Source organism: Miniopterus natalensis, chromosome 4 (assembly GCF_054644295.1).
Source record: "Miniopterus natalensis isolate mMinNat1 chromosome 4, mMinNat1.hap1, whole genome shotgun sequence".
In the NCBI taxonomy this organism is placed as follows: Eukaryota; Metazoa; Chordata; class Mammalia; order Chiroptera; family Miniopteridae; genus Miniopterus; species Miniopterus natalensis.
In genome coordinates, this window is record NC_142084.1 from 20,763,218 (window position 1) to 20,787,290 (window position 24,073).

The 24,073-nt window shown below is 46.1% G+C and overlaps 1 protein-coding gene across 4 annotated transcripts; it reads right to left on the reverse strand.

The window, feature by feature from the left end:
• Nucleotides 1–226: 226 nt before the first annotated feature.
• CATSPER3 (cation channel sperm associated 3) lies at nucleotides 227–22,316 on the reverse strand. Of its 4 annotated transcripts, XM_087816377.1 has the most exons (9): nucleotides 22,192–22,299; nucleotides 19,869–21,746; nucleotides 17,977–18,130; nucleotides 10,516–10,755; nucleotides 5,629–5,811; nucleotides 4,842–4,982; nucleotides 4,428–4,547; nucleotides 3,374–3,531; nucleotides 227–2,426 (listed from the first exon to the last, which is right to left on the reverse strand). In XM_087816377.1, exons 2-9 carry the CDS (start codon nucleotides 19,970–19,972, stop codon nucleotides 2,321–2,323), a joined length of 1,206 nt encoding a protein of 401 aa, XP_087672503.1. In that variant the 5' UTR covers nucleotides 19,973–21,746; nucleotides 22,192–22,299; the 3' UTR covers nucleotides 227–2,320. The 4 variants fall into 4 exon arrangements, with proteins under 4 accessions (XP_087672503.1, XP_087672504.1, XP_016053021.2 ...); XM_087816378.1 differs by lacking the exon at nucleotides 19,869–21,746 and having other exon boundaries at nucleotides 22,192–22,316; XM_016197535.2 differs by lacking the exon at nucleotides 22,192–22,299 and having other exon boundaries at nucleotides 19,869–22,177.
• Between the last annotated feature and the right edge of the window lie 1,757 nt (nucleotides 22,317–24,073).

The following is a 24,073-nucleotide window of genomic DNA, read 5'->3' on the forward strand; positions in this document are numbered from 1 at the left end:
GCAGTGCTGGGTCAGCCTTCTGCATGTCACATTCTCGCAGTTCTCTGCTCTGTGACAGCCTTCTGCCTTTGCCCTTAAAAGCAGCTTGCCACAGCCCAGTGGCCCATGCTCATGGCTTCCCTGCTAGCCTGGGACCCAGGCCTTCCCACCCAGGCCCACCTTGCCATTTGCCCATCCTGCACCAGCTCCATCTGGAGACTCATTCAACCCTACTCCCACAGGTTCCTGACCTCTGCTCCCTACTCCCACTCCTTACTTTCCTCCTGCCACCGTGACTTGGTCCAGTGCCTTTCAGGCATAGCCCACTCTGCATCTGGCTGCCAAGCAGAGGCAGAGCTAACAGCCAGAAAGCACAAACTGTAAGTTGACTACATCGATTTCACACTCTCATGTGTATTTTATTTGATCCAGACAGCTGGTCAGTTTTAGCCCATTTCTCAGAGGAAACAGCTGAGGGTTCCAAAGACTGTAGACCTTTCCCAAGGTCACTGGATGAAGGAATCCAGGTCTCCTAACTCTAAAACCTTGGTGCTTTCTAACTTGCCTCCCTGAAGCAAGTTTTAAATCTCTCACTCATTCCCAGATGCCTGGGGTAATGCCCAGGGGTCCCAGTGAAAGTAGGCAGATGTGTTTTCATAGTCCCCCGAACGAAGTTGGCAGAGCCAGTGTGAGCACTTGGCAATGTCTGCTTTGCCCCCGCCCTGAATGGAGCCATTGCCTGAGGCCCACCTGCCCTGCTGACCCTGCTGCGCCCACCAGAGCAGCTCTGGAAGGCCCCAGCCTTGGTCAGGCATTGAATGCATAAGGCCCTGAGCTTCTCCCAGCCACCAAGGGCACAGACACCCTGTGTACTTTAGGCCCACCTCCCCAAGTTCTCTGCACCCCAGGAAGCAGGTAGGTAACAATCCCTGCTGTCAGAGGGCTCCCCCACAGCATGGCCATAGGTCTCACTCTAGAATAATCCTTGGCATTGTTCACACAATTCTCAATTAGGTCCTGAGAATGTGAACATTTGCAAATGGAAATGACAAGTATCTTAGAAGATGCTCGGTCTCTGCATTCAAACAAGTATTGTCATGTCCTCAGGGAAACTGTCTCTCATCCAGTCTGACTTAATTACTATCTCCCCTACACAACTGTGGGCACCACGAGGGGCCAGGACTAGACTGTGGGCTTCTCTTCACAGAACCCCCAGCACCCAGCACAGCTCAGTAATTAGTAGTCAATGTATAAATGAAACCACGAATATAGGTCTCCACCTGCCCTTGTCCTGTGGCGTCAGGGGCGCCATCACCCAGGCCTGGAGCCCATGGTACCACCCATGGGACCCTTTTGTCCAGCACTCTCAACTCTACCCCAGGTGTTTTCTGCTGAGCTGACTCCCCAGTGTGGGTCTGGGGGTCTTTCTGCATTCAGCTATGGGTGCTGGTCTCTCCCCTCGCCCTACCCAGAACCCACCCCTCTGTCTGAGACGTCACCACCAAGGTAACAGGCCTCAAGAATACTCCCCAGCAGTGGAGCAGAAGGAAACAGCCAGACCTCTGGCCTGGCCAGTGGGAACAAGGGGTACCAGCCACCCTGCCTTACCTGGGCGGCTCCATCATGACTGGAGCAGGTGGTACCAGGCCCTTGGCAGCTCCCAGTCAGTTGGCTAGGAATGCTGCAGAAAACCCCACCTTTCAGTGGAGAATCCTAACCAACAATAAAAGGGGAAGGAACCCAAAGTGCCTGATTATGGCCAGCCAGACCCGTCTACCCTGAGCTCCATGTCCACACAACAGAGTCCTCTAGTCACAGCTGCACCCCTTGGGGCACCACGACCACTGTGAGCCTAGGAGAAAGTAGAGACAACCTCCAAAGAGGGGTCCCTAGAGCAGTGGGCCCACGGAGAGATGTAGCTCTGCCAGTGTGGGGACGGCCCCGTAGATGAACCCAACAGAGGTTCCACGAGGGAAGTAGGCCACACCAGCTCAAAGGAGCCAGACACTCATGGGGCTGCTAAGGCTGGGGCACTTCTTGGTCTGGGGTCCTCAGGTGGCTTCCCCAGGAACATGGTGGGTCCTTGCTGCTGAGGAGAGATCCAGTGTGGCCTCTGGAAGTGACCATGGCCAGGACGAGTCTTGAGCCTCCCTCTCCCACTCCCAAGGTCTGGCTGTGTCAGGGAATCAGGCTTCATGGGCACCTGTCCAGACCCAACTCCCAAAGGTGGGGAAATGTCATGATCACAGCAACCCTGAAGAGACCAATGCAGAAAGCCCATGTTTAATGGGGGGCCTGTCACAGCCTGTGAGGCCCTCAGCGCCTGGGTACCCGCACCATGCTACTGCTCGTCAACCTCTTCTGAGGACTGGGGCTGCTTCTCTTGGGGCAAGTCTTCGAGCATCAGCCTCAGCACATGCACAATCTCGTAGTACAGCTCTTGCAGCCTGAAGTGGGGCAGGAGAGGGGGCCTGAGCACAGGGGTGGGCTCTGTGCCACCCGGGCGCCAGCCATCACACGCTTGCACCTGGCATTCACCACACCCAGCAGGTGTGGGGGCAGGAAAGAGCAAGGACTTTAGAACCCAGTCAGGGCGGACTGGGCCCTGGAGTGAGTTATTTCACCACGAGTCAGCTTGGAGACAGCTCCTGAGCTCTGAGTGAGGTGACTAGGTGGAGGTGACCAGACACTGCCTGGTCCATTCTGGGTCAAGAGCAAGTGTTCCCTGATGCCCTCCTTTTAGTTCCTCTAGTCCACAAAGCCCTTCAGGAGACTTCTGTCAAAAAGCCAGACTAATCATGTCCCTCCTTGTTGAAGAGTCCATGGTGGCTCCTTAGTGCCCATGCCCAGGTCCCCTTCCTGCAGTAATGGCCAGTAAAACTCCAGCTAACATACACTGAGCCAGGCCAAGCTCACGTTTCCACAGAATCAGCCCAGCAGCCCCTCATGAGACAGGTAGGAAATCCCAGCAGCCCCTCTGGAGAGGCTTTCCAGAGTCACAGAGGAAGGTCGTGACAGAACCAGGCCAGGAGCCCCACTCTTGACTCACCAGCCATGTTCTTTCCTCTGCCCCCTGAGAAAGGGTTAGTGAGGAGGGGCTGGAGAATCCAAGGAGGCAGCATTTAAATACAGGCCAGGGCAGGCTAGGGAGTAGACAGGGGAGCAGAGTTCCCCCCAGCCGTGGGCCTGTCCACACCCCAGTCCAGCCCCTGTGCATATGTGGAATCCTGTACCCCCAAGAAGGGCCTCGCTCTGCCCACCCTGTACATCAGCTATCACCTCCCCCCCCCCCTTGCTCTCTCAGGGCACCTGGCATGGCCCTGCCCTCAAGGAAGCAGGGGGACCAGGAAAGACCTAGTCTCCTTGGGCCAGGGTCAGCGGGGTTGGGACTGACTTGTAAATCGTAGTGTCCTGGTTGTCCAGAGTGGACAAGTAGACATCGATGAAGGGTAGGCTAGTGCCAAAATCATCCAAGACCATGGGGTCGGTGTGCTGCAAGGTCTTCTTGAAGTTCTCCACCAGCTCACTGAAACTTTTGTAGTCAACATTTTGCTAGAGAGGGAAGCACAGAGAGATAAATGACAAGGAGGATGTGATACTCAAGATGTACAGACCTGGGGACCCGCCACAAGGGGCCCAGGCAGAAAGCTGATCCTGGCCCCAGGATGAGTCCTGAGCCTAATCACAGGCTCACCCTGGCCCCTCTGAGCCTGATCTCCCTGCCGGAGGGAGCCTCGTGAGCCACCATCACTGAGTGAGGACAGATAACACAGGAAGGAACCGGTGAGAGGTGAGTGTGGCTCAGCATGGCCTCACCTGCCCTGAGCAAACCTTGAACACAGTCAAGAAAGGCAGATGTCTCTGCCTCAGCGCAGGGGCTGAGGAGGGATGCACTGGGCACACGGGGGAGAAAGCGGGAACGGCTTGGCACCTGACAGAGCACCCAGGGCTCAGCATGGGGAGCTCAGAGCACTTGGGCTGAAGAGAGAAGATGGCCAGCCCTTTACAGCTGCATCAGGCCTGTCAGAAAATCCCAGCCTGCTGTACTCATTCATGTTAAATTTAGAAAAACTGAGGTTAGTGACACCTATCATGACCTCCGTGGCCTCACCCACTCAGAGGACAGGGCCATGCCTGCCTGGCACCCAGTGAACCCTCGGTAACAAGAGCATCCCAGGCAAAGCGCCCAGCAGAGCAGTATTCCCCATGAAGGAGGGAGATACTATTGTAATTATAGCACTCCACGCTCTCACAGGTCCAGAGAAATACAAACGCAGAGAAAATAAAGCTTGACTCTGGAAAATATAGGAGGTGGTTACCTGCCTTACCTAAGGCCACAGATGCCTGAGGCCATCTACCACTCCAAAGGCCCCAAGGCTCCTCTTCCTGGCCATTGCTTCAGCCGTGACTGTCCATGTATCTGTCACCTGCCTATGGAGATCACCTACCTGTGCGTGCATCAGCCTCCTGACCTCCTCCTGCTGCCGCTTCACGATCACCTGCTTCTCTTTCATGAGTATCATGTGCCTCTCCAGCATTAGCTCCCGCTCAAACTTTTTGATGGAGTCCTGGGGAGTGGGGGAACGAGGTAAGGTGAAGGTTCTCACTGCACAACCACCCTTTCTTCTTCTCTAGTCTTGCACTGCTGCTCAGACCCCTTAGCAGGAGAAACCTCTCCATACAGGGCCAGCCTCCAACTCAAGCTGCCAACGTAGCTGCAGAGACTTCCCACAACCCTGCCCTCCTGGCCACCTCCCCTCCACTTTAGGAGGGAAAGAGTTCAGGCTCCTCCCTGGAGATGGCCCACAGCCCCGCCTGTCACACCTATGCCGACCTCCCAGTCCTTACACACACAGCCTCACCTCGGTATGCATGATCATCACACCCACGAAAATGCTGAGGAATATGAAAGAGGCGAGCAAGATGAAGAGGATGGTGAACGATCGGCTCAGAACAAACTTCTTGTCGTCCAGCTGCTGCTGCAGGTCTGTCCAGCCATCAACCTGCTCAGGCAGGGGAGGGCATGCCAAGTGCCAAGGCTCAGCAGGGTAGGCTTCCTGCTCACCTACCTTAGGGGAGCCCTCACCCCACTAGAAGAAGGTTGCCGCTTCCTCCACATCAGCCTCTGAATCCCTCCCCACAATTCACTGAGTCCAGGCCTGGGGTATGGGGCACCACTGGGTGTGGGCACTTTTGGCCAGGTGTCTTGGGGGCTCTGCTCCAAAAGGCTTCCCATCCTTCCCCAAAAGATACCGCCTCTCTGCCAGGCCCTCTTTGGAGACTCCAGTCTTTCCAGAGTCCAACAGAGTCTAGACTTCTAGACTTGGGCGGATTTATGATAGTCTGTTCCAGAAAGGCTGTGTGACATGGTTTCACTTCTAAATTAAACTTAATCCAAATGAATCATCTTTTGAGAACTCTTTGAAATTTTTACAACCCTGTGACACAAATGGGAATGCTCTAGGGAGTCACAAGGTTAGACAGAGAGGGACCCCTGGCCAGGGCACTGGCTTCTGCTTCAGCTTCCCCGGCCCAGCCAAGTATTCAAACATGGTAAAGGCCCCGTGGGAGGCCCAGCACGTCTACACACACCAGCTGGCAGCCCCTTCTCAAGGCCCTTTCCCCCACCACTGTTCCCAGACACAGTACCGTCACCAAGCTGAAGAGGGTAAAGAAGGCCACAGCTAGGCTCCCCCAGTTTTTCCGGTCACCCCTATCTGGAGCTCCAAACAGGCAGAAGCCCAGGACAGCAAAGATGTACATCAGGACGAAGAACAGGAAGAGCACAGACAGCACGGTGTAGGCCGTCTGCCCCGTGGCGCTGATGAGTGTCTGCAAGGCAGAGGCGCCGGGCTAGGCAGGCTGCGGGCGGGGTGGGGCTCAGAGGACAGGGGTCTAGTCTGCCCAGACCACAGCCGTCTCTAGCACCCAGTGCCCTGCCTACATGTGGTAGATGCTCGATAAATGGCTGGATGGAGAGAGGGAGGGAGGGGAACTCTGCCCAGATCGAGGACTGGACCAGTCTGACATTTACCAATGCCTGACCTCTGCCCTCTGTCATCTATGGGCAGATGGTGTCTGCTGTCTTGGGTCTAGGGTAGCCTCCCCATCAACCACTTGAACCCCTGCCTGGCTTCATGGTCATCCTGAGGTGTCCCGCTCCTGCTTCTCAGGGAGGGCCAGCCCTGAAGGCTCTTCTAGGCCCGGGAAGAATAGGGGAGCCACTCAGGGAGTGGGAATAAAGAGGGCTGAGGGAAAGGTGGCTTCCTATTCTTTCTGGGGCCCATTTCATAGGCAGGTCTCTGTCTTGTGACCTCGGTCTTACCTCCCGCTACATTGCCCACTGCTGAGGAGCATAGTGCATGGCTCCTCATCATTTGTTCTTCGTAATCCAGAGTCTTGCATGCAGTAGGTGCTCAATACATGTTCACCTACCCACTGTCACAGGCACCATTTCAAGGCAGGCAGGTGTATCATTCTTCCCATTTCAAGATGAGGGATCGAAGGCCAGGGTCACAACTAAGACCAACTCTCAAGCCCTTCACCTCGTGCCACCACCTTCAACCACTAAGGCCCCTTTTTCTAAACCAGGAAACCATTTATTGGCTTAACGCTAGGGAAGGAGGTACCTGATAGAGTTGGGAACACAGGACAGTGAAGTTGGGACAGTCTGGGGTAATTTGGGAAGCACAGAGATAACCCAAGAGCCCCAGGGCTGCTTTGCATGTGTGCTGGCTGGGCAGCTGCCTGCAGGGGTGAACGCATGCCGGATGCCTCCCTCTTCCCTCAGGGAAAGAAAATCAGTATTTTGAGATTAATTCCAAAAGAGCTGAGATGTGAAAAATCGCCTCCCTCCTGGCAAGACAGAGACAGATCTTCTTTCCCAAGAACTGTGAAGACTGAAGAGGTGAGTCTATTGAGGTGCTGCAGAAAGGTGAGGGATTGACCCCAGCTGGGTGTCCCTCCTCCAGGCCAGCTGCAGGCCCAGCACTACCTGAGGTCACAGCTGAGCAGCCTTAAGAACGGCCATGGAGAAGAGGTCATGGTCACTGGAAGCCTGGGTGGGAATAACCCCTGACAACAGGCCTTGACCACGTCTTCAAGCACAACCAGGCAGGTCTTTAGTCTACAGTTCAGAAGATGCAATAATTCAGTCCCAAGGGTGGTTGCCCAGATCTGCAAAGGCCTGTAGTTTCTTCCCTGAAGAAGCCCTGGGCTTTGAGGCCTAGAGCCTGTTGAATTCCCAAATTCTTTAGGGAAACAATGCCTAGCCCCCATTTCAGCCTTCCTGGGCTCTGGCTCAAGCCACAGCTGCCCTCCTGGCCCTGGGGCATTCTGGGTATGAAGAGGACCTGCAGGAAGGGCACGTGCCCAGACCGGGCTGCTCTGATGTGCAGAAAGTGATGAGCCCCAAGGAGGAGGCGGGGAGGAAGGCGAGGCGGGGGCTCCCCCAACAGCCCAGCTTCTGAAGGTTGTTCTTCGGACTGAAATGCAGATAATCAGGGGCAGTATGGCCCTTGGGTGCCCAGAGCTCTCCGTGAAAAACAAGAAACTATTTCCTCATGAGGTAGAAGGTAGAGTATCATTTTAATTAATCAGGGGACAGAAGCTAAGAATGTGCCAAAGTGCCAGCTCTGGGCACTTGAGGCTGTGGCCTGTTAAAGCCTCACTTAGACTTCAGTGAATATAAATAGCACAGAGGCACAGGTCCCACCTTTGACACCGCCAGCTCCCCCGGCCAGCTGGCCAGGCCAGTGTACCACGGGCACGTAATCTACAGTCGCTTCTGGAACCCTGGAATGTCCAGTGACATCCCAAAGGCCACAGAAGAGCCACAGCCAGAGGCCTGGTGGTCCCCAGGGAACAACTTTTGGCTAAAGGCTCTGTTTAAAAACAGAAAACCCAAGGTCAAACATGGGCTGTATGTCAGTGTGCACATTGTGTCTGCAGGCCCACAGGCTTCTGTGTGTATCTACAAGGACCAAGGCTGGGCAGAAGCCCGCAGTCTCCAAGACAGCCAGGCTGAGCTCTAGGACAAACCTTGGCCAGTGGGGTGGGCTGTGCTCCCTTCACTGGATCCCTGGGCTCAAAGGATGGGCTGTCCCTGCCAGGACCTAAGCCCCAGGCACCTTTAGGCTTCACCTCTGACCAGGCCATCACAACATGGCCAAGACAATGCACTGAGCAGGCAGCTAGTGCCCTCAGCTTCTCAAAGTGCCAATATGGGTCACTGCCCTCATCCCACCCCCAGCCTCCAAGATGGAAGCACCTCTTGCCCCAGTCTTTTCTGCTTCCCTCCTCCCTGTGCAACCCTCCTCTCAGCCCACTGCCATCACCTCCTTCCTCCTGTGACTTTGCAGGCCTCTGGTACTACCTGTCATTGCATGGTGATCCCTCCCCTGGCCTCACCTGAGAATCCTCTCCTGCCTCAGCACATCGCTCCTCCACAGCCCTCTCAAGGGAGGCTGCCTATCCCCTACGGCCTCCTTCAGGAGGCCACCCTCTGCCTGACCCCCACAGCCCTGCCTCTGGGCAGGGCCAACCTTCCAGCTTCCTACTCCACCTCCTGTCTAGGAATCTCTCCCTCAGGCGCCGCCCGATCCTGCTGCTATCCTGGGATCTTCAGCATCTCTATGGAATACCCCCCACCCCCCAGGGCTCCTCGTCCCCTGACTTCCTAATCTCCAGGGGCCCTTGCACCACTTTAGGCCCTCCTCCCTTGGTGCTTGCCATCTGGAAAAACCAGGCTATGCTTCCCACTGTCTGATCAGTCCCTCACTCAGAGGTGCCTATCACCTGGCAGTCACCTCCCAGTTTTCTCTCCTGACCACCCTCCTTACTCTTGAACCTACACATCGACTCCAATGCCCAGCACCTCAGACACTCCCCTCTTCACTTCTAGATCACATTACTGGTCTGTCTCTAGCCTACAAATAAGGGGAGCCAGGCTCGGGTTTCCCAAGGAAGGGTGTCATGATTTGATGTACACTTTAGAGATTCCCCCAGCTGCTGGGGTATTTCTGTTACAAAATTCTCAGTGGTGTGGGAAGTCACTGCAGGAATCCAGGTAAAGGAGGATGGTGATGGAGAAAAGGTGATGACTGTGGGGATGAAAACTGTCATTACTATTTAGAAGGTCATGCAACAGGGCTCTGGGGGAGAGGAGTGAACAAATGCATTACTCGGAAGGTGACTAGGGTTGGGGGAGTGCCTTTCAGTTGCAGGAGGAGGCACCAGGGCTTGGGGGTCTGAGAGTGGGGGTGAGGAGAGCGATGACGTCCAGCTTAGACATGTTGAGTTTGAGGAGCATGCAAAGCGTCCAGGAGACAGTTGGGTCTGAAGGTCAAAGAGAGAGGCGTGGGCAGGTGAAGACTCCTGAAAAGTGGAAAAGATCACCCAAAAAGAATATGTAGAGAAAAGAACTCAGGACATACTCTGAGAAAACACTTATGAGCCAGGCAAAGGAAACATGTGCTGGATAAGTCATGCCCAAGTGGCGGGAGGAAAACCAAGAGAAGGCGGTAACAAGGATGCCAAGGGAAATGGCCAGTGGACTTGGTGACATGGAGGTTGTTGGCAACCTTCGAGAGACTAGTTACTTCGGAATGGAGGGAAGAAGCCAGGGCATAAAAAACAGATCAGGAAGTGGGGGTTGTGTGTACAGACACCTCTTTCCAAAAGCTTCACCACATGGAGGGGGAGGTGACACAGCCACGTGTGTGACTACATGAGGGCAAGGAATGAATGCATGGGGCTCCAGGGCAGGAGGAGCCCTTTAACATTCTCCTTATCTTCTCCACCGAGGACTGGGGGTCCCTGAGTGTCAGGCCTAGGCCCTAGGAGACATGCAGGCTAGGCTAGAAGCAATCTCTCAGCCAAACAGGCTGGCACACCCTCACTGGTCAAATAGGTCCAAACCAGCCCCTTCCTGGAGAAGCGTGGACACTGGGTGCAAAGCCAGGGCAAACATCCTGCGTCCAGGCTGAATGCTAAGGGTATGCTTAGGTCAGCTCTGAGGTTTGTTCTGAAACCTTCTGAGCCAAGGAAAGGCTAGTCAGCCCATGACTCCTCAGCAGGAGCAGCACTTCCAGAACTGCCTGAACCAAGAAATGAGACTATTCCCACCAAAAGGAGCAGCAGATTTTTAGCATTTGGGGAAAGCAGTGAGTAGCCCAGGCTACCAGGAAGGTGGAGGTTGAAGAGTGCCATAAGAAGGTGGTACACTTTGCAGCATGGGAGAGAGGAAAAGTTCAGATAGCCTCTAGAGTCAAGACACACCTTTCCAGTCTCAGCTCTGGCATCTACCTGCTGAGTGATCTGGGGCCTCAATTTCTTCATCTGTAAAATGGGACTAATAATACTTTTCTAATCATTATTTTTAAGATTAAATGAGGTAATCCAAGTAAAGATCAACCTGCTATACAGTAGGACTCAATAACTGGACGATAGTAGTACAATTATTTTTCATCAGTGGCTGGTGGACAGGTGGGCCCCATCACCTACACTCCCAGAACCACGCATCAGCAGATTACTCACCCGGATGCCACGGCTATAGGTGATAAGCTTGAGGATGCGCAGGGACTGCATGCCATCAGCAATGTTGAGGTAGGGGTAGTGCTTGCCCTTGATCTTGCGGAGAGCATAGGGGATCACGACATTGACAATAATCATCACATCTAGCAGGTTGTAGCCATCCTTCCAGAAGTTTATGGGGTCCACATAGAGCTTCACATAGAACTCGGCACTATACATGGCCACAAAGAAGATCTCTGAGACCTGCAGGAGTGGCAAGGTTTGGAGGGTCAGACCTATGATCCTGGCCCTCTCCCTGCTTGGGCCACCCAATCAGGTGTGTGCTGGCTGAGGGTGGGGGTCGTAAGTCACCCACATGAGAAATAAATCCAGGCAGAGTCCCTGGCACACAGTGCACACACAGTGTGCCTGATTCCCTTCTTCTTCTGTGTCTTCCCTGGCCCATGGCCTGAAGTCTGGGGCTAGGTTAGACCCAGGGTACTTGGGAATGACTGACTAACCGACACGCTGAGTAACTAGACAGGCCCCGGTATAAGGCAACTCAACATGACAAGCAACCTGCATGTAGGATTTCCCAAAGACAAGATCCCAAGAGTTGTCTGGCCAACCTGAATACCCAACCTTTTATATACAGATGCAGTGCTCATCTATGTATATTTACTCTGTTTAATCGCACATAATTACACATCAGTTACCTAATATGATTCTGAAAAATATTCTGCCTTCCCCCCCCATTTATACTTTATGAAATAGTCTTACTCAGATCCTTATGCATCTAGAACTCCAGTGGCTTTGTTTTTATCAAAAGGTACTTATTTATTTTGTTAAATTGATTTGAGAGAGACAGGAAGGGGGAGAAACATAGGTGTGAGAAACACTGACTGAACCCACAACCTAGGTATGTGCCCTGACCGGGAATCAAACCCGAAACCTTTTGGTGTACAGGACGGCGCTCCAACCAACCAAGCCACCTGGCCAGGGCCCAAAGGGCACTTGTTGAGTCCTCTAAGTTGTTCCTTATCATCAGTGCATTCATTCACTGAAGGAGCTTTGATTGAGCATCTGTCATGTGACAAACAAGCACCATGTAGGCACGGGGAAATGAGTAAGACAGAAAGGGCCCAGCCCCAGGAAGCTTACAGTCTCGCAGGAAAGACAGAAATAGATGCCTAAACAAATCCATATACAGTATTACAGCAGATAGGAAGGAAACTAGTCAAAGGGAGACTGAGGGACTGGCAAAGTGGGGGAGGGGCAGCTGTGGCAACTATTTTAGGAAAGGTGGTGAGTGGAGCCCCACTGAAGCCAGGAACGGAGTCGTAGTAAAAACTGGAAGAATGATTCCCAGTGGGGAGCGCAAGAGCCCTAAGGCGAGGAAGGGGCTGTTGAAGGAACAGCAACGCAGCACGACTAGAACAGAAAGGGAGAGCAGCGCAGGAGACGCAGACTGTGGAGGAACGGCCTTGTAGGCTGGTGAGGGCTCTGAATTTTAATCTCAGCCTTGGAGGATTTTGAGCAAGGGAGTGATATGATCTGATACATTTTTAAGAGATCTCAGTGGAAAAGAGACTGTGGGAGAGCCGAGAAACACGGCGGCTGGAAGGCAGATTAGGGAAAAGGCGGTGGATATCAGGATTATTTCTAGCAGTCATACAGGCAAGAGGTGAGGTTCGGCTGGATCTGCCTGAGGGACAGTGTGGAGTGCCGAGAAGAGGTCAGATTCTGTATGTCTTTTGTAGGTGGCGATGATGGGACTTGCTGATGGACTCAAGGATGCACAGGGAAGAGAGTAGGCAAGGAGGACTCTAGTGTTTCAGAGAAACTGCGAGATGCCTTTAACTGAGATGAGTCTGGGTTGGATTGAAAGGGAGCTAGAGTGTCTGGAGGGAAGTAGAAATATTTCTGAGATATACCACCTTTTACATACATGTCAGATGCTGTAACTCTAGCCACAACTACCCATTTGGACAACATTAAGGCAGCTAGTGTTTTTACTTGTCCTGCATACTTGTATTTGTGGTCTCCACATTGCAACTGTTTACTTTTAAAAAATACTATGTAACATTTAAGATACACAAAAAGGTATAAAGAATAACATAATGAACCACCATATACTACCACCCAGCTTAAGAAATAAAGTGTTAGCATTATAGACAGAGTCTCTTATGGGCCTTTGGTTGTTCAGATCCCCTTCCCGTCCCACAAAGGTAATCCTATTGTAAATCTGGAGTGTGTCATGCCGTGCATTTTATACTTTTACCACATGTGTATCCCAAAAACTACATGGTATCATTTTGTATTTTATACATTACATGAATACTTGTACTGAAGTATTCTTTGGAAACTTGTGGTTTTTTAATTTAAAATTGTTTATGAGGTTCACCCATGCTGACATGTGTACCCCTAGTTTACTGATTCACTGCTAATTAACAATTCCACTTATGAAAATACCATTTATTTATCCAGTTCCCACTGAGTGATATTTAGTTTGTAATTTTTCACTATTGCAAATAGTAGAATAGTACAAAAAGTTTGAGCAATTCTTGTACATTTTATTGTACACATATGTAAAGTTTCTCTCTGTTATATACCTAGAAGTGGAATTACTAGGTTGTAGGATAGGAGTATCTTCAACTTTACTAGATGTCCAATTGTTTTCTGAAGCTATCGTACTAACATCAGCAATGTTCCTACCGTCTGACGTCCTTACCAACACTTCCTACTGACGAACTTCTTAATTTTTGTCAGTCTGATGAATATGAAATGGTATCTTTTTTGTTCTGTTTTAATCCTCACCGGAGGATATTTTTTCCATTGATTCTGAGAGTGTGTGGAAGGGAGGGAGGGAGGGGGAGAGATTGACGTGAGGGAGATACATCGATTGGTTGCCTCCCGCACTTGTCCAGACCAGGCCAGGGATGGAACCTGCAACCCTGGTACATGCCCTTGACCGGGAATCGCATGGACAGATGCTCTAAAACCACTGATCCACACCGGCCAGGGCCCTTTGTCCATTTTTTGAATTGGCTTCTTTAGATTGTTGAATTGTAGAAGTTCATTATATATTGTGGGTATTAATCCCTTAGCAAACATATGACTTGCAAGTATTTGTTCCCATTCTGTGGGTTATCTTTTCACTCTCTTGATAGTGTCCTTAGATTCACAAATGTTTTTAATTTTGATGAAGTCTAAATTATCTTTTTTTGTTGTTACCTGTGCTCTTGGTGTCTAAGAATCCATCGCCAGATCCAAGGTAATGAAGATTTACCCCTATGTTTTAAGAATTCTAGCTTTTATATTTAGGATGTTGATAGATTTTGAGTCAATTTTTGTATAGCGTGTGACAGGGCTTCAACTTTACTCCTTCATATGGGGATATCAAGTTGTCCCAACACCATTTGATGAAGAGACTATTCTTCCCAGTGAACGGTCTTGGTACCCTTGTAAAAGAATCAATTGGCCATAGATAGCTGGATTTACGACTTGAATCTCAATTGTATTCCATGGGCCTAGGTCTATCCTTATGCCTGTACCACGCTGTTTTGATTACTTTATCTTTGTAGTAAGTTTTAAAGTTAGCAAGTACAAGTTCTCCAACTTTGTTCATTTTAAATTTTGCATTGGTCATTCAGGGCCCCTGGCACATCCATATGAATTCAAGGACTGGCTTTTCAATTTCATTTTTTTTAAAGGCTGTTAAAATTTTGATAGGGATTGCACTGAATGTGTAATTCAATTTGGAGAGTTTTAAGTCTTAAATCTTCTAATCCATGAATATGGGGGTCCTCCCATTTATCTAGGTCTTAATTTCCTTCAGCAACATTTTATAACTTTCATTATACACACCTTTCATCTCCTTGGATAAACTCATTCCTGAGTATTTTATTATTTTCGATGCTTTGTAAATAGAACTTTCTTAATTTCCTTTTCAGATTGTTCACTGTTAGTATATAGAAATACAACTGACTTTTTGCTATTGGTCTTGTATCCTGCCACTTTGCTGAATTTGTTTAATAGCTCTAATAGTTGTGTAGGCATGTGCACATTCTTCAGAATTTTCTATATATAAGATCAAGTGTCTGCAAACAAAGACCATTTCAGCTCTTCTATTCCAATTCAGATACCTTTTATTTCTTGTCTTTGCCTAACTGCTCTGGTTAGAACTTCCAGTACAATGTTAAATAATGGGGAAAGTAGGGATTTTTGTCTTGTTCCTGATTTTCGGGGGGAAACCTTCAGTCCGTCACCATGGAGTGTGATGTTAGCTGCACATTTTTTCATAAATATCCATTATCAGGTTAAAGAATTTCTTTTTTTTTCTAGTTTAAATTGTTTGGTTGTTAGTTTAGTAAAGCCAACCAAGCTCTTTTTTGGTTGCTGTTTGCACGGAGTATCTTTTCATTCTTTCACTTTCAACCTATTTGTATCTTTTGATCAAAGGGTGTTGTCTTTTTCAGCATCAACTGAGGTAATCATGTGGATTTTTTCCTTCATTCTATTTGTGCATTACATTGATTTTTATACATTGAACCTCGCATTTTGGGATAAATCCCACTTGGTCATGGTGTATAATCCCCCTTTAAGTATGCTGGTGGATTCAGTTGTTAGTATCTTGATGAGGATTTTTGCATTTATATTGTAAGGGTTACTTGCAGTTTTTTTTATTATGATGTCTTTGTCTGTCTTTGGTGTCAGGGTAATGCTAGCCTCATGGAACAAGTTCTTAGAAGTATTCCCTCCTCTCCCACATTTTGGAAGAGTCTGAGAAGGGCTGGTGTTGATTCTTCTTTAAATGCAAAGTAGAATTAACTAGTGAAGCAATCTGGTCCTGGGCATTTCTTTTTGTAAGGCTTTTGATTAGTGACTTAATCTTTTTATCTGTTGTAGGTCTATTCCAATATGTCTGTTTTCTATTTCTTCCTGAGTCAGTTTGGTAGTTGGTTTGTTTCACCTAGGTTACCTAATTTGTTGGCACACAATTGTTTATAGTCTTCTCCTATGATCCTTTTTATTTCTATATGGTCAGTAGCAATACCCCAACTTTCATTTCTATTTTTAGAAATTTGAATCTTATTTTTCTTAGTTAATCTAGCTGAAGGCTCATCAATTTTGCTGATCTTTTCAAAGAATACAATTTTTATTTTCTCTATTCTTCATTTTGTTTCCCTCTAATCTTTTTATTTCCTTCCTTTTGGTAGCTTTGGGTTTAGTTTGCTCTTCTTTTTCTAGTTTCTCAAGGTGTAAAGTTAGGTTATTCATTTGAGATCTTCCTTCCTTCCTATGCGGACATTTACAGGTATAAATTTCTCTCAGAGCACTGCTTCTGCTGCATCCTGTAAGTTTTATAGTGTAGTGTTTTCATTTTCACTTGTCTTAAAGTATTTTCTAATCTCCCTTGTAATTTCTTCTTTGACTTATTGGTTACTTAAGAGTGTGTTTTTTCTTTCTTTTCCTCACTGGAGAATATGTTTTTTACTGAATTTAGAGAAAGAGGGAGAAAGAAACATTGCTGTGAGAGAGAAGCATCAATCAGTTGCCAACTGGGGATCGATCAGCAACCTAGGTACGTGCCCTTACCGGGAATCGAACCTGGAACCTTTTGGTGTACAGAACAATATTCCAACCAATTGAGCCACCCAGCCAGGGCTATTTTTTTTTTTTTTTAGTTAAGAGTGTGTTGTTTAATTTCCATATATTAGAAAAAAATTTCCAGTTTTCCTGCTGTTATTGAGTTTTAGTGAATTCATTCAATTGTTGTCAAAGATACTTTGTATGATTTTACTATTTTTTAATTTATTGAGACTTATTTTGTGGCCTAACATATGGTAAATACTGAAAACTTCCCTATATGTACTTAACAAAAACTCCTATCTTCTTGATGAATTGACTCTATTCAACATACAATGTCCTTCTTTGCTTCTTGTATGAGTTTTTGCCTTAATGTCTATTTTGTCTAATGTTAGTGTAGCCAGCCCAGCTCTCTTTTGGTTTCTATTTGCATGACATATTTTTCATTCATTCACTTTCAAACTATTTATATCTTTGGATCTTGAGTGAATCTCTTGTAAACAGCATATATATGGACTTTTTGATCCATTCTGTCTTAATTGCAGAGTTTAATCCATTTATACTTAAGGTAATTATTGGTAAGAAAATATTTCTGATATTTTGCTGTTTGTTTTATATATGTCACGGCTTTTTTGTCCCTCAATTCCTCCATTATGGCTTTCTTTTGAATTTTTTTTTTTTGGTAGTGTACCACTTCATTCCTTTCTCATTTGTTTTTCTGTATATTTTTATTTTCTTGGATTAAAATTAACCTCTTAAATTTATAACAGTCTATTTTAAATTTATACAACCTTAGCTTCAATAGTACGTAACAATACTGTTCCTATATAGCCCCATCCCCACCTTTGCTATTGTTGTCACAAAATACACCTTTATACTTGTATGCCCACTAACAATCTATAACTATTGTTTTATGCATTTTTATTTTAAACCATGTAGAAAAAAGTTACAAACCAAAAATACAGTAATACCGGCTTTTATATTTACCTGTGTAATTACTCTTATCAGTGTTCTTTATTTCCTCAGACGGCTTAAGTTACTGTCTAGTTTCATTTCTGCCTAGAGAACTATCTTTAGCACTTCTTATAGAACAAGTCTACTAGCAGCAAACTCCCTCAGCTTTTGTTTATCTAGGAATGTCTTGATGGTTTTCTTCATTTTTGAAGGATAGTTTTGCTGGATATAAAATTCTTAATCGACAATATTTTCCCTTCAGTACTTTAAATATGTCATTTCAGCTCTAGCCAGTTTGGCTCAGTGGTTAGAGCATCGGCCTGTGGACTGAAAGGTCTCAGGTTTGATTCCAGCCAAGGGCATGTACCTAGGTTGCAGGTTCAATCCCCAGCCCTGGTCGGGGCGCATGCAGGAAGCAACCAATCAATGTGTCTCTCTCACATCGATGTTTTTCTCTCCCCCCCCTTCCACTCTCTCTGAAAAGCAATGGAAAAAGTGTCCTTGGGTGAGGATTAAATATGTCATTTCACTGCCTTCTGTCTTCCAGAGTTTCTGAGAATTCAGTTGCTAATCTCATTGAGGATTCACCATATGTGACAAGTTGCTTCAGTCTTACATCCTCTCCCACGAGGCTAATACTACACAGTTGAGGCTCCCTGTAAAGATACCTTGTTAACTAGTTTTGATGCAAATGCTGCCCATGGGTTTTTGCTTTTGCTATTTGGTTGCTCTATCTTTTTTTAAGATGGGATTCAGGGAAATTAAAAAACCATATCACCACTGCCACTGCTGCCACCATCTTCCCAGATTTTAGAGTATATTTTAAAAGCACTTAAAATTTTTCTACAGAAAATTTTCTTGAAAATGCCTTAAAAATTGTATAACATTTTCAGAATTAAAACAGGTGAAACAGAAAAAAAATGGATCATTTTGTCTGCTTACCTCAGAAAGTTTGAATAATTTGTATTTTGTTTTATAATCAGTCCACAAGACCAACAAAAAGGCATTCGCTGAGATGGTGCTAATCATCACTATCTTAAACAGACGACTCATTAGAACTCTCTTCACAAATGCCTGACATTGAGTATCTTTCCTCCTGTCAAAAAGTTGAATAAGAGGTATGATTATCTCACAACAGAGCTAGATCCCCAAAGAATGCATACCTTTTTGTAGGGACTAGGGTCTGCTTTCCCCCTTCTGTGAAATTAAGGTTATATATACTTTAAAATTGCAATGAAATACTGACTGAATGATGATGATCACTGCGTGGGTCTTTCCTCATTCAGTTTCTCAGTTCTCTCTCTCTACACCTCTGAAACAGAATGGTTACCACTCCTTCTCAAGCAAAACAAAGCATCATCTTCATTTACTAATTTTACTAATTTTTATCAAGTAACTACTACATACCAGGCATTACAGTGGGCACTGGGACAAAACTAAATATTGTCAGTCTAGTAAGGAAAATGGAGAATAATCAAATAATCACCCTGACAAGAGCTTATAAATCAATGATGAAAAACTGAACTCTCTAAGAAAAAAAGTGGGCAAACACAGTCAATTCATGAAAGAAATACAAATGGCAATGACCTTTCTCAAAATGTTCAGCAGCACTACAAATCGGGGAGATGGAAATTAAGTAAAGCTATTCTTTTTACTTATAAAATTAGCAAAGACTTAAACATAATATTTAATACTAGCAAGGGTATAGTGTGATGGAGCATTCTCACAACCTGCCAGGGGGAATATAAATGGACACTTTTCTGAAAAGCCTCAGAACGGTTCGTATCCTCTGACCCAAGGAATCTACTCCAAAATAATACAATCTGAAATGCAAACAGTGACTTGAGTCAAGTGTGTTTATCCCAGAACTATTTACAGTAGTGAGAACTTAGAAACAATTTAAAAGTCTAACAAAAAAGACTGGTTAAGTAAATTATAGCATATCCATCTCATAGAATACTATACAGCTACTAAAATACGTGTATGCATTTTTCATGATTTAGAAAAAAGTTTATGATCCACTGGATAGCAAAATACAAAAAAAGCCCTGAATGGGTAGCTCAACTGCTTAGAGCGTTGTCCCAATACACTAAGGTTGCAGATTTGATCCCCATTCAGGGCATATACAAGAATCAACCAACAAGTCCATGTGTCTCTCTCTCTCTCTCTCTCTCTCTCTCTCTTTCTCCCCACCTCTCTCTTCCCCTCCCTCCATTCAATTAAAAAAAAAATTTTTAAACACAAAAACAAAACAAGATACAAAATTTTCTCCTTGAAACTACCTCAACTGTAACCAAAATGGGCAGAAAAAGCCTTGGCAGGAAATATGCCAAAATGTTAGTAGTGGTGAGGTTGTAGGTGATTCTTTTTCTTGTCTGTTTATACTTATCTTTGCTTTGCAATTTTTCTCTAAGAGTATAACTTTTACCCATTATACGTATCAAATGAACATGTTCTCACAACAGTAAAAATATTGAGTGTATATACTTTGATAATTAAACAAATATGTTACAAAACACAGCCTTCAAATTATCTAACAGTAGTTAACAAAAAAAGACAAAAAGAAGTCAAACTACTCATTCAGTCTACAGGTCAAGTAAGAGTGCCATGAATGTCTGGCTTAACTGGCCAGTCATGAGACAAAAGCCAAAGAAATAACATGTTTGGCTGAGCCTTCACCAACCTCACCAATCAGAGAAGCCCAGTCATCGAGGATGTGCACCTCAGTATGAGAAGTGGATGGGTGCCTGTGGGAAGAGGCTGAGAGCGCTGGCACCCTGCCACCACTGCTGTTGCACATTTCTTAGCAAGTAATAGGAATAGAGGATATTTACTGAAATGTCTTGAATCTTTCAAAGAACACCTTCGATGCATTTTCCAACAGGGTATCAGAAATGCCTTTTGAGCGGTGGACACGGCGATACCGGTGTTGAGACATTTTCCAAATTTTCAATTTTTATTCCTCGCTTTTATCACCCAACAGAAAATCTCTGCTCAGTGATTTCCTCAGCGTCCAGATTCCACGGACCACACAGAAGGGTCCACAAGGAGAATCCTTGCTTTATGAGGTCATTCTTGGGCATTCCAGTATGTTACTAATCCACAGGCCCCTGGAGAGGCAAGCTCCCCAGCCGATCTATGCACAGATCCTCTCTTCCCAAGGAGACTAGACACCTCAGTTCAGGAAAAACAGTTGTGAGCACCCCGCAATTGTGAAGCTCCAGGCTATAAAATTCGGAGCCCAGAGATAAGCCAGATGAAAACCCCTTCTCCTTCAGGAAGTGCCCTGATATGACAAAAGCCCTTAATAATATGTTACAGTAAGTTAAGGATCATAGAAGTAGGGAAAGAAAAGTTCTCTGGGGTTCTAAAGGCACTGGAAACACCTGATAGGTTTAGAGCTAGAACATAAGAAACAGGCTAATTTCAGGCATGGAATGCACACATAGAACCACCTAGAGTGTAAGGGATGAGCCCATGAGGTAAAAATGTTTTAGGTATAAGAGCAATAGAGTTTTTTGCTCTGTTCAATTCTAGGGATTAATATATTCTCCTTGCTTTTTTTCTCCTAACTTCTTTGGTTTTTGAAGCAAATCAAGACAGAGGGATCTGGGTAGTGAATCTTTAGTGGCTAAATTGATCAAATTCCTGGAAACCTAAATTCTTGGGCCACAAGAAAAGGAAGTGACCACCCACCACCTCCACTGTCCCAGGTGTTCTAAAACAAGTACATACGACCATTCCTTGTAGGAAAATATTCTTATAGGCAACCAATATACTAAACTGGGAAATAACATCTTATTTACTCAATTTCTCCATTTAAAATCAACGTCAAGCTTTAAGAATCACTTTGATTAATGACACCAAGATTCAAACTTCAGTCTCATCTTCTCAGTCTACATTCTCTCCCTCAGGGATCAGATCCCCTATACTTCCTACTGCCTCCTTTGGACACATGTCCCCTAATGCCTTCTGAGCTCCTGCCCAACGACACATCCCCACAGTGGCCTCCTGGAGCAGCTGCTCGGAAAGAGCCTGAATCAGTTCTGTTTCCAACTGCCCCAATACATCAATGTGCCAAATCCCACTGGGGGCATATAGAAGGCCTTCAGTAAGTGTGTGCTATATGAATATACAAATGAATGGCACCAGGGGTCCTTATGCTCACTCTAGCAGCTGAGCATAGTGGAATCCATCTCCAGGAACCCCTATCGTACACTTCTATGCCTTCCTTCTTTCAGCACCAAAGTAATGTTGGGGGAGAAATGGAGAGAAGGAATGTAAAGAATTCTTCAAGATGCTCAGAGGAGTAAGGAAAGATGGCCTGCTGAGGGCAGCAGAGAAAAGCCCAGTTGCTCTTCGTGCACTGCTTCAGCACAGCCAACCACAGCTAGATGTGATTTCTGAAGTCACTGATGAAGACATCTCATCTGGGAATGAAACTCCGGCTGGTAAGTAGAATCAGGGGTGACGAGCTTATTAGGCTCTACTGAAATCATCCAGATCTTCTCACGGAGAGCCCTGGATGAGCATCCTGGGATGAGAAGCAAAGGGGTGCCTCTTCTGCGCTTCAACAGCAACTCACACTCTGCCCGGTGTGGGCAGCACCACCTCAGCTGCACATAGCAGGGCAAGGCAGCAGTCAGCAGGCATGGCAGCTTGGTGACTCAAGTCTTCTGGCCAAGAGTCATTCCTTTCCTAGTCCCAAGCAACTGGCATTGAAACACAAAGTATAGCCAAACCCTGTTACAGCTCTTGTTGTTTTGCAGAAAATTTTACAAAATTGAAAGTTACAGAATTCAACTAGTATATTTTTTAATGTAAATTAGACGGTATAAAGACTGCTTCATACCAACACTAGTAGTCCAATATTTCAATACACTAATAAATGTCAGGTTTGTGTTCAAAAATATATATGCTGCTGCTTTTTGTTTAGAGCAAAAACATAAAAACCATGCCTAGTCTATGTATCCAAAGATTTCCTAAATCTTATCAATGTCAAAAAGTAACCATTATGAACTTTCATTAACTTCATTTCATGCTGGCTCTGGTTTGTTATCTATGCAGGTCATTCAAGGGGTCACAGATCATGTCTACTGAATTCCTCTCTACTTCAGTGATCATTCAGAAAGAAAATGAAGGAAAACCAAAACTTACCACATCAGAGACACCAGTGCCATCACACAAAGATTTGGAACAGAAGGGAACTTGGGGGCCTCCGACCTTGCCAATGTCTCTTTTAAGTTGATATGTCAGTTACTTGAAGCAAGTCTGGGGATTCATTCTGTTGGAATTTACCACAATGAGTATTTCCATAGACTTAATATGGGACCTTTGATTCTCTACAGTAAAGTTTGTGAGTTCCAGCAGATGTGACACCCTTAACATGAACCTTATGTCAAACCCCCATGTACATGCTAATTAGTAGCTGCATTCTCAGGTCTTCACTATTGCAACTATGAGCCATATTCTGCTTTCTCTAGTGTGCAATACATGGTATATGTTAACAGCCAATGAGTTTAGCCTCTCAGACTTTCATTCAAAACAGGAGGAGCCCCGGGTGACATGGTTAGAGCCTCAGCCCATGCACCAAAGTGTCACAGGTCTGATGCCAGGTCAAGAGCATGTACCTGGGTTGCAGGTTTGATCCCCGGCCCTAGTCGGGGCACATGGTGGAGGCAACTAACCAATGTGTCTCTCTCACATCGATGTTTTTCTTTCTCTCTTTCTCTCCCACTTCTTCCTTTCTTCCCTTCCACTCTCTCTAAAAATCAATGGAAAAAAATATCCTCAGGTGAGGATTAACAAAAAAAGAGGGGGTGGGAAAGGTTTACATTCAGGGTACAGTGAAACAAGTCAAATTATACCACAAGGGAGCAAACAAACAAATCCAGAAGGTGGAATATTCTACAGGACCCCTGACCCAGTTTTTGCAATAAGTCAGTAACATGGGGAAGGGGGGAGGGGAAAGGAAGGGGAGTTGGCTTGCTCTAGATTGAAAGATTAAAAAGACACAACAACCAGATGTGATGGGTGGATTTCATATGGATCCTGATTAGACCAAAATTACTGTCCAAACACATTTTTGACCTTCAGGGCAATTGATTTTGCCTGGGTATTAGGTGATACCAAGAAATCATGGTTTATTTTGTTAGGTGTGATAATGGCATTCTGGTTTATACAAGAAAATGACCGTATTTTCTAGAGATGTTTACTGAAGGATGTAGGGTAAAATGAAATGCGAGGGATTTGCTTTTAAATACTTTAGCAAAGAAAAAGGAAATGAGGGATTATGTGAAGTAACTGGGGCAAAATCTTGGTAACTGCTGAATCTAGGTGATCAGTGTGTAAGGGTTCAATGTACAATTCACTCTTAAAATATTTTTTCATGTTTAAAAACTCATGTAAAAAAACGGAAGCACTGAACTAAAAATATTTGGTAATAAAACATATCGAAGTTCCTCAAAATCTATAAATAAGAGTTTATAAAAACACATAGCTTTGCCTTTTCCTCTAAAAGAATTCTAAGCAGCACCGTTCTAGCACCCAGGCCCTGGCTCTCCCAGCGGCCACAGAGCCTTGGTGGCCTTCTCTCCATTCCCTCCTTGCACGCTCCATACCCACGGGGCAAACTAACTGTACCTGCCTCTCCCAGGCCAACAGAACCAGCCAGGAACTGGCTGCAGCAAGCTCAGCCTCCTTGTCATGTTCCCATAGGGTTTCTCAGACTGGAGGCTGGGGTGGGGTGAGGAGGGGAAGGTTTGCTTGTTGTAATGCAGAGTGAATTTTATGACCTCTAAAGTGAGGACGGTTACAAAGATGATCCCTATTAAATCCTACCACAATAATGCTTGGAGGGATTAACACAGGTTCCTTGGATGAATATAGATGTATACATTCTTTTAATCTGCATTCTAAGCTCATTAATAAGTACATTCCTGAGTTCCTTCAAAGGATGCTATTATTGTAATTTTTAAATAACAGATTATTTTAGCCCGGCCAGGCGTGCTCTGCGGTTGAGTGTCGACCTAGGATCCAG

Coding starts and splice junctions, on each gene's coding strand:
- CATSPER3 (XM_087816377.1), bottom strand. CDS start 19,972: ATGTCTCAACACCGGTATCGCCGTGTCCACCGCTCAAAAGGCATTTCT. Junction 4,548..4,841: donor TGATGATCATGCATACCGAG/GTGAGGCTGTGT, acceptor CCCACTCCCCAG/GACTCCATCAAAAAGTTTGA. Junction 3,532..4,427: donor GGAGGCTGATGCACGCACAG/GTAGGTGATCTC, acceptor TTCCCTCTCTAG/CAAAATGTTGACTACAAAAG.